The 14,992-nt window shown below is 41.4% G+C and overlaps 1 protein-coding gene across 2 annotated transcripts; it reads right to left on the bottom strand.

The window, feature by feature from the left end:
* Nucleotides 1-254: 254 nt before the first annotated feature.
* NXNL2 (nucleoredoxin like 2) lies at nucleotides 255-8,523 on the bottom strand. 2 transcript variants are annotated; one of them, XR_005102037.1, is made up of 3 exons: nucleotides 8,082-8,523; nucleotides 595-850; nucleotides 255-490 (listed from the first exon to the last, which is right to left on the bottom strand). XR_005102037.1 is itself a non-coding variant. In XM_037374365.1 (2 exons), the coding sequence occupies exons 1-2, from the start codon at nucleotides 8,381-8,383 to the stop codon at nucleotides 682-684; spliced, it is 471 nt and encodes a 156-aa protein (XP_037230262.1). In that variant the 5' UTR covers nucleotides 8,384-8,523; the 3' UTR covers nucleotides 255-681. The 2 variants fall into 2 exon arrangements, 1 of the variants encoding a protein (XP_037230262.1); XM_037374365.1 differs by having other exon boundaries at nucleotides 255-850.
* Nucleotides 8,524-14,992: the final 6,469 nt, after the last annotated feature.

A 14,992-nucleotide genomic window follows, 5' to 3' on the forward strand; every position in this document is an offset into this window, starting at 1 on the left:
GAGGAAATGGGAAATGCTTTCTTCTTAGACTTGACATGATGCTAACTTGGGAGATAACAACCTAGTATACAATGCCAAGATTAAAAATTGAGGAGTAAGGAAAACTCAGCAGAACTTAAGTATATCCCACACAAAGTAAAATACAAATGAAGAAAAGTATTTCTTCAGTACTGACAAACAAATGTGTCCTATTTAAAAATCATGACATTTTCTGATTAGCTGAAGACAGATAAGGAAGACACATTAGACACATATACTTCATAAAATTATTTATTAAAGCAAACAGTTTCCTTTTCTTAATAAAATGTGCTAATCACCACAAAAAACTGTCTAAAAAAAGTTTGTGCATATATATAATTGTTACTGTACAGATTTTGCAAAGTGTCTGCATAGATTTCACAGTGCTCCATTATTACTGTCTAAAATAGCCTATCCTCCTGAAGTAATTCAGCATTATCAGGAATGCTTTGGTTCATATTGAATAAGGTACCTAGAACAATACAATAAATAAAACAATTGCATTTTTGACTTCTGGAACAGCTAATCTTCAAATTGAAAACAAGATTTGTTTACAAGCAAAGAAACAAGCCTTACCCTTCCAGTTCTGAACAAGGCAACAACCTTTTCAAAGTTCTACAGGGTTTTCCATGATACCTTGTCTTACTTTCATCTGCCAACTTTTTAGCTAGAAAAATTCTGAAAGATATCTGCACCCTCAAGCCAGTTCCGAAAACAGGATAGCCCTTTGTCTCTGATCTGTTTTCTTCCCTTGTCAGTAATGACTTCTCCAGTTTGTTTCACAATCACCAGTTTAGGAATTGCTGTTATGTTGTATTTCTTCTTCAGATCACTGAGGGGAAAAAAAATGAAAAATAAAACACAGCATTAGGGAGAATTTTAAGAAAACTCCTAGTCTCTCATCAAGGGTACTCTGGTCAGTATGCATGTGAGAGCAGAAGCGATGAGTGCTTGGGCTTCCTCAGAGCTTGAGGCAGAGCACTGGCTACTGTAGGGAGATGAACACGGCTGCAGTGGAAGTTTACATGGTGAAACATCACTCAGGTAGTTCAGAGAATGGCAGCACCCTTCTGTAACTACTCGTCACTGCTGCCTGTAGTCTCCACATGAGCAGAGACTGACTCTCAGAGACTATTGAAGGGAAGCGTGAAAAAATCCAGACAGTTCACAAATAACTCTGTCTTAAAACAGCCTACTTAAAAAAACATAATTAAAATACAATTAAAAATTAAAAAGCCACACAGTGATCTTCCATGAATGAAATCAGCATGTACTCAAACAACCAATGAGTAGGTAACCAGCAGTTTCAGTGCGAATGAGAAAGAAAACTGCAGACACAAATAAGCCAGAAAAAACAGTTTTGAGACTAAGACTTAATCACTAGCACTGTCAACAACTTTTTGGCATGAATTTTATTAATTCACAACAGAGGTAATTAAAAGACAGTCAGTGAGCTCTGAGCTCACTGAACATCTCAACGGACATCAGATAAAACCAGATTTATTTGTTGAGAGTGCTGCTCAACAGGAGAACCCTCGAGTGTTTCCAGGAAGTACAGAATCAGTTCACTGCCCCAGCTCCAACTCAGAAAGAAATGCAGATAAAGAATGTTAGCACTAAATGTCCAAAGACGAAAGGAAAACATTTGTTGAATACAAATAAGCAGGCAGAGAAATGGGTAGACTGATGGTCACAAAGTCAGAATCACACTGGGGTGTTTCCCCACGCTTTTCAAACTAAGCTAAAGGGTAGGAAAACTACTACCCTACCTCCTACCACAACACACTATTCATAGGTCATCCTCGGCACATCCATTCATTGTACTAGATGTTCCCATTAGAGTGCCATGAATGAAACAATATAGATGCTAGTGAATTTTAATGTTCATTTTGGAAGGCAGAAGTGAAAGAAAATATCTGCTAGCACATCATTCTTACAAATTATATTGCACAATTTTAGTGGTAGGAATACAAGCTATGGTGACACACATGCTGATATCTAACTGGAAAAGTAAGGAACATAAAATCTACACCTAAGATACAAGTTGTGCAGTCTAAAAAAAACCAAATCCCTGAAAAATGTAATCAGGTTTGAGGAAGAGGTCACATGTTTCAGAAGGAATATAAGAAACAGGTTAAGAGGACTGCAACAGATCAGCTAAAAATAACAACCTCCCCAAAACCAAAGGTAATCTGTTGTATGGCAAATTACCTCCCTGCATTGCCTTATATCAAAGTGAGCAGAAACTAAGCACCTTTAGAAGAATCAGAGGATAGAGACACAACAAGCAACAATGGAACTGCCAACTTCCAAAACATTAATAACATCACTCTAAAAACTTAACACACTAAATGGAAATGTAATGCCTGAGTATCATCACTGCAAGCAAGAACATCTGCTGTGTGAGGTTCAAATGACAAATAATTATGACTAAGTAGAAAAGAAGATTTGTAGATACTGTTAAAAAAATAAAAGATATTAATACATAGATATTGTCTATTATTTCCTGGAAAAGAGGATGAGTCTTAAAAATACAGAAAATAAGACTTACATGAAATACTGGCCTAGACAAGGCATTCCTGAATTACATCTTTTCTTCTATATTTTTCCTCAATGTGAAGGATATTTTTAACAGGTGAAGGATATTGCTCTGCCACTACATTGGCTTAGCAACAATGCAGAAAATACTACAGAAGCAGCAATAATATAGCAACAGGTTTACTTTCTCAGTGAATTCTGAAATAAAAGCAAGCAAACAAGAAGTCCCATAGACCTTTCCAAAGTCTGCTAAAATAGGAGAAAAAAACGTTTCAAAGCAAGTTCACATAAAAGACTATCACCTTATACCACTTGTATGACACACAAGATGGATGGAAGATGCATTTCACTGGTTCAGTGGACAATAAAATAGCTTAAGATGCCGAACACAATTGTGGTAATCAGAGACAGAACAGTAAGAAACTGAAGGCAATTTGCTATGGAGACTGGAAACGTAACACTTTGCTTTCCTAAGGGAATGCGTATATCTTATCCATTCCAGCATGGCATCTTGTTCAGACAGCTTCTGGGCTGAAGGTTGCTTGCATCAAACCAGACTGAAGCATGCAGATTTTTGTTTACGTTCATGTGCAACTTGTAAAAAGAATGGACCTGCAGAAGCCTCAGGAACAGTTCTGCAGACAATGCTTCTTAATCACTATGTATGTGTGTACAGGTGCAAACAAAAAACTTTTAAGATCATTCTGTCCTGCAGGGATCTCAAATCCTGTGGCTCACCCACACAAACTATGAAATCATGTATGAAACATCACATGCTACAACGACAAACTCAATTTCTTACAGTAAAACACAGAGATGTAACTAATGACATTCTTAAAATATCAGTTGCCTAGCTACTCCCAGGTAAGTCTAACAGTACATGCAGTGTCTTACCAACTAGAAAAATCTAAGACCCAAATAGACAAAGCAGAAGAGGAAGCTATGATAAAAGATAGCTAGGGAAGACTGAATGACTAACCTTTCAACAGACACAAGGAATCTTTTAGCCAAATCCTTTGAGGTATCAGACCTTGGCCATGCAGGTCAGAATATGGGAGGGCAACCTTCACTTGCATATGAAATACCAAAAAGATGAAATTAAGATTGAGGCAAACTGGAAGTCATTGCATCTGTTAGGTCTTTCGATTTTTATGAGAAGGCTGGACCAAAGTTTGTGAGAGCACAGATTTTATATTACCAGGTAGGACAGGCATTGGCTAGGATGGAGTTAATTTTCATCATAGCAGCTTGCATGGTGTTGTGTTTTAGGTTTGTTACCAAAACAGTGTTGGTAACACATCGATGTTTTAGCTGTTGCTGACCAATGCTTACCCAGCACAAGGATGTTTTCTGCTTCTCACCCCACACCACCAGAGGAAGCACAAGCAGCTGAGAGGGGGCACAGCTGATCTCAACTGAGGAAAGGAATATTCCGTACCATATCACATCATGCTCTGCAATAAAAGCTGAAGAAAGGAGGAGGAATGGTCCAACCTTTGGAGTCGCGGCATTTGTCCTCAAGCAACTGTTGTCCATGACAAAGTTCTGCTGTCCTGGAAACTGCTGAATACCTGGCAGCTGGGTGGGGCTTGGCTGCCTACCAGGACTAGCTCACAACACAGGGATTTTATACAGCAGTTTAAAATCTATACATAAGAGCATTTTTGAGACATAGACAACACAGGGCAAAGTTAATATCATATTGAGGATATAAATGATAATTTTATACACATGGGTATTGTGATACCTGGGAATATTTTAATTTTAACAGCTTTACTTGGAAGTGCTTTCACTTGAAAGTGATGGACACCCTGCTAATGTGCTTCTAGCAGTATACCCTGTACTGCACAGCTGTACGTCTATTTGCTTTTAGCTGTGAACTTCTGCATTACTGTTAGGCACATAGACAAGCACATCATATGGACAATTTTGAAGTGTCTGTTCAGATTTTGGAACAGCAGCCTAAAAAGACTAAGAACACGCAATAGCTCTTAACTGCTCAGATACCTTCCCTCTTCTGCTGCCTTCCTTATTTATGCCCCCCATCCCTGTAGGTGCCAATCTACCCTCACACCTAAAACATCCTAATATAAAATGTAAGCATACCCCTTTCATTTTCCTTTTTCAGGAATTCTTTGTGATCCTAATTTTCACTGAGGTGTACAGGACATGGACTCAGTAAATCTGCCTATCTGGCAGCCTGCAAGAGCTACTAGCATATGCTGGGCACCACACAAAGAATTTCACAGTATATGCCCTTCACAGCAGGGCTCCGTATAAACACGGGAGTATGTCTTTGTGTATCATAACTGTCCTGGTTTCAGCTGGGATAACAATTAATTTTCTTCTTAGTAGCTGGTGCAGTGCTGTGGTTTGGATTTGGTGTGAGAGCAATGCTGATGGCACATGGATGGTTCTGGTTGTTGCTGGGTCATGTCTATACTGAGTCAAGACTTTTCAGTTTCTCAGGCTCTGCCAGTGAGAGGGCTGGAGGGGCAGGAAAATGGGAGGGGACACAGTCAGGACAGGTGACCCAAGCTAGCCAAAGGGACATTCCATGACACTGAACATCATGCTGGGTATATAAGCTGGGAGAAGGAAGCAGGGGACACCTTCGGCATTATGGCATTTGTATTCCCAAGTAACATTTACGTGTGCTGGAGCCCTGCTTCCCTGGACATGGCTGAACACCAGCCTGCTGATGGGGAGTAGTGAATTTATTCCTTGTTTTGCTTTGCTTGCATGCACAGCTTTTGCTTTACCTAAAACTGTCTTTATCTCAGCCCTCGAGTTTTCTCACTGTTACTCTTCTGATTCTCTCCCCCACATCTCACTGTGGGGGGAGTGAGCAAGCAGCTGCATGGTGCTTAAGTCAATGGCCAGGGTTAAACCACAATAATTAAAAAATCAATTCCCACTTAGTAGCATTTGTTGTTGACAGGTTGTGTCCCACCCCTGCCCATCCCTGTTATTCCTCTCTACTATTCCCTTTCTCCTCCTAGTGCTCACTTCCTACTAGAGTGTCTTCACACACCCCTGCAAGGATCAAAAGCCCGTGTCTCAGGCGGCAAAAAACCAAACCAAACCAAAAAAAAATCGTTACAGTCAAGGCATCAGAGCAGTATTTCCTCTTAGTCATGCCACAAACTACATCAAGTTATGGTATAGTCCCGCCTCAGGGAAATAGTCAGGACTGACAGCATAGAACAGTCTTGCAACCCTGCTCAGAATTCATTATTTTGCTTCTTTTCAGGTATGTGCAAGGCTATTTCTTATTAAAACAAAATTCGCCCCAAAGAAACTCAGTGCTACCACGTGTGAAATGTGTTTCCGATTGCAGATTTAAAATTGGCTCTATTGCACCTAGAAGAGACTTCAGTTTATGCTGCAATTATGTATCTTAAACACTGAAGGCACCAGCTAGAGTATTTTAACTTCACTGAAGATATTGAAATGCCTTCTTTACACAGTCCACAAAAGAGCAACCAATTTCAATTATTTACAATGGAACTTTAAAAATATTATTGAATAATAAGTGTTAACAAATATGTGAATGTTAACAAATATTAATAATCAAATTACTACTTGTTGTTAGTAGATTTAAAAATTGTATTCTTACTTAGAACTAGTATCTAGCCAGAATTATAGTTTGGTTTAGTGAACACACACCCATCTGCTCTAAGTCTACAGTGATTCACTAGTACCCCTGAAGCCAAACTACCAGTTAATTCAGCTTAAGCACTGTGAACATCTCCACACAGCCCTTTACAGTTACATGCAAGAAGCACAACTTCAAAAACATTGTCATGCAAAAACATGCACTTCATTCTCCAATAAGCCACTTCAAATGCTATGATCTCGCAGCTGTGACCTGACAAGCCACGTTTTTCTACAGGAATCTGAAGGGTGTTATGGACTGCCAGAGAAAAGCCAATTAAACTGTCTCTGTACCTCCATTCCACATGACCTGGGCAAGAACAGAAATAGACCCCTAATCCACAAAGGCTGAAGCTGTAAGCGCATTCCCATGGTCTATGCTGAGCAGCTTGCTGGATGCAGCAACTTCAAGTGCTACATTTCTGTCAGGGAATTTGCCTGAATTCTATTAGGACTAGTAAATACCAAATACAGCTACTGCCTGGGGAGCCTTTGGATAACTATGGAAAACAGCATTGCTCTTTCAATCTGTTTTCAAGTCAATGGAAACTTCCATTAAAAAGGTCTAACGTTAATTGGTTGCTGACATCCAGGAGTGGGTGAAGGAAGAATGAAACAGTTCCTGGCTTCACGATGTTAGCTCTTGAGGTTGCCAAAGTGCAATGACAAAACACGATTAGTAAACCTGTTCCGCACTAAGTAGCTAGGGTGTTACGCAGCTCTATCCTGGGTAGCAGACAGGGATGGATCTGAAGTTAAATGAATGCTAGAAGTTATGAGAAACTCTAGAATAGAGTTCTTTGTCAGGAGAATAAATCTTCTTGTGAGTTTAATTACCCAGTCTACGTTTAAAAGTCACACTAACCCCTTGACTTTGATGACAACTGTAACAATGTTTTCCACAATCTACTTCTACGTTATTTAAACGGGGGGGAGGGCGTGGGGGTGGGGGGTGGGGGAGGAAATCCCTCTATACCAGTATTTACAGGTATTTTAAGTGTCCAGTTACAGGCATTTCAGTGGCCCTAAATATCTTACCTATGTCCCTGTAATCCAAATCTATACTTCCGGGTATGAGCTAAATTGTATTTCTGACAGTTGTCCAAATGAGCCTGCACTCTTGACTAAGGTCATCGAAACTGTTCTTCGTAGTATCCTTCACACTGTTATTTATACATGGTCGCACTCTTTCCTTTTGCTGTTTTGCTGAGCAAGCTCCCTACAGGAATGCCCCTGTAGAAACCTATCAGCACAATAACTTTACACCCCAGTTACCATGTGCATTTGCCACAGCTAAACTCCAGCTGTTACTACATTTCTTTTTCACCTTACCTGCATCTGTCTGAAATTCTTCATAATTTGCTCTGCTGTCCTCTACGTTGTTCAGCTATGAGTTTTACTGCTTCTTCATTTGCCTTTTTTTCCCCCAGAGCATTAATAAGCTAGAGGACTCAGAGCAACCTTAATAACAACTATTGCCGAAAAACAATTGCTTGATCCTCGTTTGCCATTAGTTGATTTTTGACTCATTTTTCTAATACTCGGAGTCTTTATAAGCACTTCTTCAAAGACCTTTTCAATGCTACATTAAGTGCGGAACACTAGTTTTCCTTCATCGCCTTGTTTACGGGTGTAACAAGCCGGAGCCGGGTTACTTCTGCGAAGAAAGTGCGGCCAGCTCCATGCCAGCGCGGGCACACGGGCAGCCGGTGCTGTCGGGGGCTCCGCGGCCACACGGCGCTGCCGCCCAGCCACCCGTACCCCTGCCCGCCCCGCCCTGCGGGGGGCAGCGCCGGCAGGGACCGCGGCGGGGGGCGGGGGACCCCGGCCGGGGGCGGTGGGGTGGGTTGGGGGGCGCCGGTACTTACTGCTTGTAGGGGTCGTGATAGGGCAGCGCCAGCCAGTCGCCGTGCATGGCGTGCATGTAGCCCGCCATCTCCTCGGCGCTGTGGTCGGAGGAGATGAAGACGACCTCGAAGGGGGCGGGGGGCTGGGTCTCCTCCAGCAACTCCGTGTAGAAGTCGCAGAGGACGGGGGTGAAGTCGCGGCACGGCGAGCACCAGCCGGCCGAGAAGTACAAGCCCACGACCTTGTTCTGCAGGGCCTCCTCGGGGTCCACGCTGCGGCCGTCCTTGCTGATCAGGAGCCGCCCGCTGAACACATCCACCATGCTGCCGCCGGCCCGCCCCCGCGGGGTGCGGCGGGGCTCGGCGGGGCGCAGGGCGGCACCGGGGGCTGCGAGCCGGGGCGGCCCCGCGCCTCCGGGCTGAGCGCGCCCCCTCCGCCCGCCGCCACCCTCACACCCGCCCGGCTCCGCCCGCCGCCCACTGACAGCGGCGCTCGCCCACGGCCACGGCCTCCGGACGTGGGTCCCCGCCCCCCGCCCCGGTGCCGTCGGGTGACGGACCCAAAGGCCGGCGCGGCGCCCGACCCCCCGCCGGAGCCGGGCGGATTCCCTGGAGGCGCCGGCGGCCGCGGGGGCAGCGGTGCGGGCGGTGCTGGCGGCCGGGACGGTGATCACGGGCCCCCGGCGCCGCCCCGGCCCCGCCGCAGCGCGCCCCGCGGCCGAGCGGAACGTCCGCGGGGGTCCCGCCCTGCGCCCCGGCCCCGCCAGGCGGGGGGCGGCTGCACGCTTGGCCAGCCGCGGCCCCGAGCTCTTCTTTGCTCGGACGTGCAGGACATACACCGAATCTTTGTCTAGCGTAGAAAATCACTGCATCTTGGTCATAAAAGGGGCGGGTTGTTCTCTGTCCGTCAGAGGGGGGATTCCCATTTTATTCCAGTGCATTTATTATGTGTTTGGGTTGAAAAATGCTTTCTTTTTTTTTTCCTCCAGCTGATACCGAGTTAGAAACTAATACAAACAGCATTGTATGACAAACATACCATCTCTCTTCTGCTTAAAGCAACCTGCAAAAAGGAAATGAAAGATGATTTGGTAGTGGGAGACTGAAATCACAGTTTGCATAAACGGTCATGATAGGATGACAAACACACCTGGTACGTTACCTCATTGTCATTAATTGCACACTACCCAATTAATAAACACTGAAACAAAAAAAATCAATATCCCCCACAACAAATTGTAGTGATTATAGAGGATATGTCAAGTGTCTAATTATGGAGCTACCACAGAAAATATTCCACATTAGAACTGTATGTCCAGATGTGTTCTAGGCTTTAATGGTTTGGTTGGCTCTTTTTTTTTTTTTTTTTTTTTTTTTTTTTTTTTTTTTTTAAGATTAAGATGCCGCCCCTCAAAAATCTGTTAATTTTACTTTTGGAAAAGACAGAGTTGTGACTAGTATATAACATAATTCAAATACTGAACACTAGAATGGAACTAACGTTAATCAAGATGAGTGCTGGGTTAGGTAAATTGCAACTAAGCTCATAGTGAAATAAATCCAGTTTCTACATCTGACCACCCACTGATCATGGGGCATGCATTGTAAGAACTGCAATACTTCAAAAGCTCAAAAGTTCAAATTTGATTTCAAAGTAAAAAAAAAAAAATCAAATTTGATTTTGCAGAGGGATAAACTGAGTACAGGTCTTCTCTCACACACATACCTTTCTTTTCAAGATCTTTGCGGAATGTTTTTTTCCTTCCATCCAGTTGACCCAAATTTTTTGGTTATATACTGCTACTTTGTGTCCTGAGTGAAAGAAACAAGGTATCATTTCAAAAATGTTACCATATGAGAAAAAGCCCCGAAACAGTACCAGAGAGGTAACACAGCAACATTTTCTTCAGTAAGCTTCATCAAAACTGCTTGCCTGGTCATAGGATCAGTTTGATTTGGGCAATGCGTTCAACCTGCCCTGTCTCTTACCCCTTTATCATTTTATTATGCAGATTTACTGCTAATTGAAAGACTGCTTGCTTCTTGGCAAAAGCTCACACATCTTTTAAAAAGCAAGGGTTCAGCCATTATTGTTTTCTAAGAGATTTCTTTATATGCAAATTAATCTTTACAAATCAGGGCTTTTTATTTATATCCTAGTAGATCTAATTTGTAATTACTGTTCTATTTTACTGAGGAAAATTTGCTTACCTATTTAGAAAGAGGATTTTATTCAAGTGCAGTATTTCTCCATTTTTGTGGGCTGTTCAGCTATGTTGTCTTCAAATTCAAGTATCTGCTTCCAACGTAGAAGTGACATTTTAAACAATGTAATTCTCCCATCTCTCACATTTCCGATCAATCATTTCTCCAAGTTTTGAAAGCTGTTTTGTACTGTTCCCCCTTTCAGACTTCCACCTGATCTCAGAAGTAGAACACAACAAGAGCTGTGAAATTTTACCTGTTCTTAAAATAGCACAGAAAGGAAGCTCAGCTCACCTGAGCCTTTGATTTTCCATTCTGTCTGCTTCTGTGGGACCACTTGTGAAACAGGATGAAGTTGGAACCTTTGGAGCATGTAGAGTCACAGGAAAATGGAAAAAAAAAATCCATGTAAGTTCAGGCTACCATAGGTTCATCACTGATATTCTTACCAACTTCTCCTTCAGCCAGTCAAAGCATATTTTCTCAAATATTATGAGCGAAACAATGACCCAAGGGACTTGCAACCATCCCAGCTCAAACAGTTTTAGAAAGCTGGGTAGCCAGATATGGTGCTATTCTATGAGAAAAGAACACGCTGACATTGTCTTTGAGGCCTCTGGGCATGCAGGGGGAAGTTCTCAGCTACCTCAGCTCCACAGGGAGAAAGAGCTGGGGTTACAATGTGCACAGGGTTTGAGCTTACAGTTGTCTGTACTAAGCTTGTTGACAAATGTAACCAGCAGAGGGGAGTCCAAGCTGACAGGGAGTATAGCTGTAACTAGTACAGTGCTCAGCTGCTTCCACTGCATGTAACTTGCTGAAAGCCTGTCTCTGTGCAAAGGAAACCCCACTTTTTTACCTCTGGTAATGCCTGTAGCTGGTAAAAAAGCATGATCTTGTATATGAGAACATAACTGCACTACCTTCTGCAAATTTTTTTAGTTTGGGTATGCTTTCTCCTTCCCTAAGCACACAAACAACCAAAGACAGGATAAAAATTTAAAACATGTGCAGAATACTACAGTCTTTTGTGGCTTGAGCCACACCCTATCTATGCATAAAGCAGGCACAGGCACACATACTAGCTTAAAAAGAGAACTATAAACTGTTGGCTGATGTGCTCCAGATCGTGTCCCAATGACAGTGATATTAAAGTTCTTGAAACTATTTAAGGAATGCCTACTAAGCATGAGAAACCAGATACATTCCTTGGGAAGCTTGAGGTGGTCAACTCTGCCAGGACATCACAGATTCACTGAAAATGCTGCGTATCGTGGAAAGTCTTATCCTGCACCTGCCTTGGATTTGACTACAAAGACAGTTCTCCATGACACCAGCATGGACCAATATGAAAAGTTTTGCTTTATGATTTAAGGAGGCTAGAGCCTGTTTTGGCGACAAATGTGTTCTAGGACTATTCTCATTAAAGTTGTTAATGCTATTGTGATTTATTCCATTCCTAAATCTCCACTTGGACTGATAATAATGGAGCTTCTTATACAGAACCTGTGGTCCTTTCTCAAGGGAGTGTATTAGCTATGAGATGACGCTATCAGAAAGCTCATGAACAATGCTCATCTAGTGTAAACCCGTGGGAAATTCCAGTGTAAAATAATTGAGAGAAAAAATTCTCACCCACAAAACACTGCATTTCTGATTTTGCTAGAAAACAAGCATTTTATTATTCAATTTACTATATTATTTTGATAAACCAATATTTAGTTCTGTCTTTTAACCTAAAAGCAAGATTTCCAGTTTATTTGTGCTCATGTTGCAAAGATGATCCTACTTCCCTTGTGTTTTTTGCTTCAGTTAACATGGAAATTAATTACATATCAAGGTTTTGAGAAGCAGATGAGAATTTTAAAAAAAATATATTAAGAACTTGCATCAATAAAGTCATGTTTTCAATGAGTAGGGCAGCATGCTGGAAAAAAAGACACAGATGAGATGAAATGGAAGTGAAAAAACGTTCAAACTTGCTAACTCCTATGTAATACACACTCCAGGCAGAGTAATTCCATACACCTCTGGTGGCAGAGCTGTTGTGTCTATGGGCTATATACAAGTTAAATTAGGAGAAGGTTCTGAAAGCCTGTGCAGGTCCTTTAATGAACTTCACTCTCCCTTTTGTGCATCTTTTCCATAGCCAGCACTGTTCCAGGTAGTAAAGTATTTGGTCCAGTAAGCACTTGCAATAAGCAGTCTTTTATAACTTGTGGTATACGCCTGATGCTGGATTTTTAAGTGAAAAGGTATTAAGAATTATAAACAGATTGAAACCTTGTGTTTAAGTTGTCTGTAGAAACAGCGTATCTGTATAACACAAATGAAATTGACAAGTCATATACACATCCAGTGAAGCCATAAGGCAAAAGCTGATTAAATCTACTCAAAGAGTGGTACCTGGATAAGGGCTTGTTGGACTTGTGTTCAACTTAATCATTAGCACAGCACATACTTGATTATACTCTAATGAAAAAAATAGAAGTGACAAACCTAATCAAACTTTGGTTGGGCAAAACTATATGGAATGCAATCCCTGAAGAAGTCAGATCAGAAACTGACCTTGGAGAAACCTGTTGTGTGTGAATATTAGCCAGTCAGAAACTCAGACCCCCAAGGAGATGTCAAGGGAAGGAACACACAGACAAAAGAAACATATCAGTGGATTAAACAGTCAAATATATAGCAATCACTGATAAAACAAGATGAAATATTTATTCTTTAATTCATTTTCAGATTACATATCAATATGTTTTACAGGAAAGAGTTATTAATGAGAAAACAGGTAAAATCGGTTTCCACAGTGTACAGAGTGAAAAATAGTGAAAGAAAGCTGCTTTGCCTCAACCCAATATGTTAACCAATGAGCTGTGAAAAAAGACCAGTGCACAAAGAAATACTAAGAAAAAAACCCCCCATATATATCTTATCATACATAATCTGTCATCTAAAGTAGTTATTGGATATTCATAGCACTCCTTAGAGCTGCCACATTTGGTACACTGTTTCCTCAGCTGGGGTCAGGAGACCCAAACACGTGGGTCATTATTATATAGTCAACAATAATACAAATACTTTGTGAATGTTCCTTCATGGCTGTTCTTGAATCTACTTGCCCTACGTAACCTCCAAACACAGAAGTAATAATGATATCTCATTTTTAAGTAGGAATATTAACCAAATAAGTAATACATAAGTTCTTTAAATTACAATTTTATTACTGTTACTCAAACTCTCTAATGCATAATGACGTACTGCACACATCAAAGGCTAGCTGTAAGGGAATCTTTCCTTCCCTGGATAAGAGAGGTACTGGGACGTAGATTATCACTCTTACAACAAAGAGATTCAGCATGAAGTCAGGACTGAGTAACAGCTGTAACGGCTACCAGTTCACCTAAACATTTTAGTACAGAAGACACTGTTTAGATAAGGAATACCCCCCTTTTTTCAAGCAACAGATTGTTACAAATAACAGGTAATAATTATTATAGGTAACAATTGCTATACCAGCATTTGGAACATACCTCTGGGTCCCAGCTTAATATACATTCTTGGCATAAATAAACAATAGCATATACAGCGAGGAGGAAAGAATGCCATTACAAAGTCTTGCAAATTAGTTGGATTTGAGAGATTGGCAAGAAATATTTTTGTCTTTTAATCAGAAAATATTCAAACCTATTAATAGACTAACTAAGCAAGAAATCTATTACAAGAAGTGCAACAACTGGGGCTACATTCTTCACATTGTTCCCTGGGTTCAAAATTACAGCAGTACTGAACTTCAGGAAAATTGCAAAGTATACAAATTTCTCCTTGCAGCATGAAAAGCCTGACTCAGCCATCATTTGCACCTAACTTTATCCTGGCTGGTGTGTATCAAATTGCCAAATAGTATTAGATAGGCTAAATATCAGTGCTGTAGCATTTCTGACTTCCGAACAGGGAAGCAATTCAGAATTGTCTAATACAGCAGCAGCAGCATGGCAACAAGTAACGACATTTGTGCCTGCAGCAGCAGAAAAAATCTGTAATAAAATTCTGCTCAAGTTTGAGTTCAGACACTCCTTCCTCTTCACTCTTTAGCCTTTTGGCAGTTTAGTGTAATTAACTAGACACTTTTTTTTTCTGATGAGACCTCTGACTAGGTGCATCCCTTCAATGGTCTGAATCCTCCAACATAAGATTCTGCATTTCTGCATCTTATGAGAAATGCAAGGCTTGTGAGACTTCCTGCAGAATCTAGCGTAGTTCTCTAGTGACCACCATCTAGTCCTGTTCCTTCCCAGAGCTTGTGATGGAAGAAGGAGGCCTGATTGTCACAAGCACTCTGTCACAGCGAGAGACTCTAGAGTTTTGGTGGTAGTTTCAGTTGCTTTGTTTAAGTAATTTAATAGGCACATACAAAAGTAAGTGGCCCCTGCTATGTATGAACAGATTCTCTTATGGCAAAACTCCAATAAAAGGCTTCAGTTGTGGGGAGGACAGCCTGCATCTACCTCTGCCATTCTTGTTAGCAGCCTCCATTCTAGCTAGATTGACTTTGAGTGATTTAAGTAATCCAAGGATTTCAGGTGATCATTCATAATACTAGTTCCGATGAGTTAAAAAGTTGTATTTTGAAGAATAAAAGGATTACGTTCTTATTTATAGAAAGGGAGATGACACTAATAAAAAGCTTGTGATGTATAATGGCATCATTTCAGCCTAATAATGTA

The sequence above is a fragment of the Falco rusticolus genome, chromosome Z, assembly GCF_015220075.1.
Source record: "Falco rusticolus isolate bFalRus1 chromosome Z, bFalRus1.pri, whole genome shotgun sequence".
NCBI lineage: Eukaryota > Metazoa > Chordata > Aves > Falconiformes > Falconidae > Falco > Falco rusticolus.

Coding starts and splice junctions, on each gene's coding strand:
- NXNL2 (XM_037374365.1), bottom strand. CDS start 8,383: ATGGTGGATGTGTTCAGCGGGCGGCTCCTGATCAGCAAGGACGGCCGC. Junction 851..8,081: donor TATCACGACCCCTACAAGCA/GTAAGTACCGGC, acceptor TTTTCCCCTCAG/TGATCTGAAGAAGAAATACA.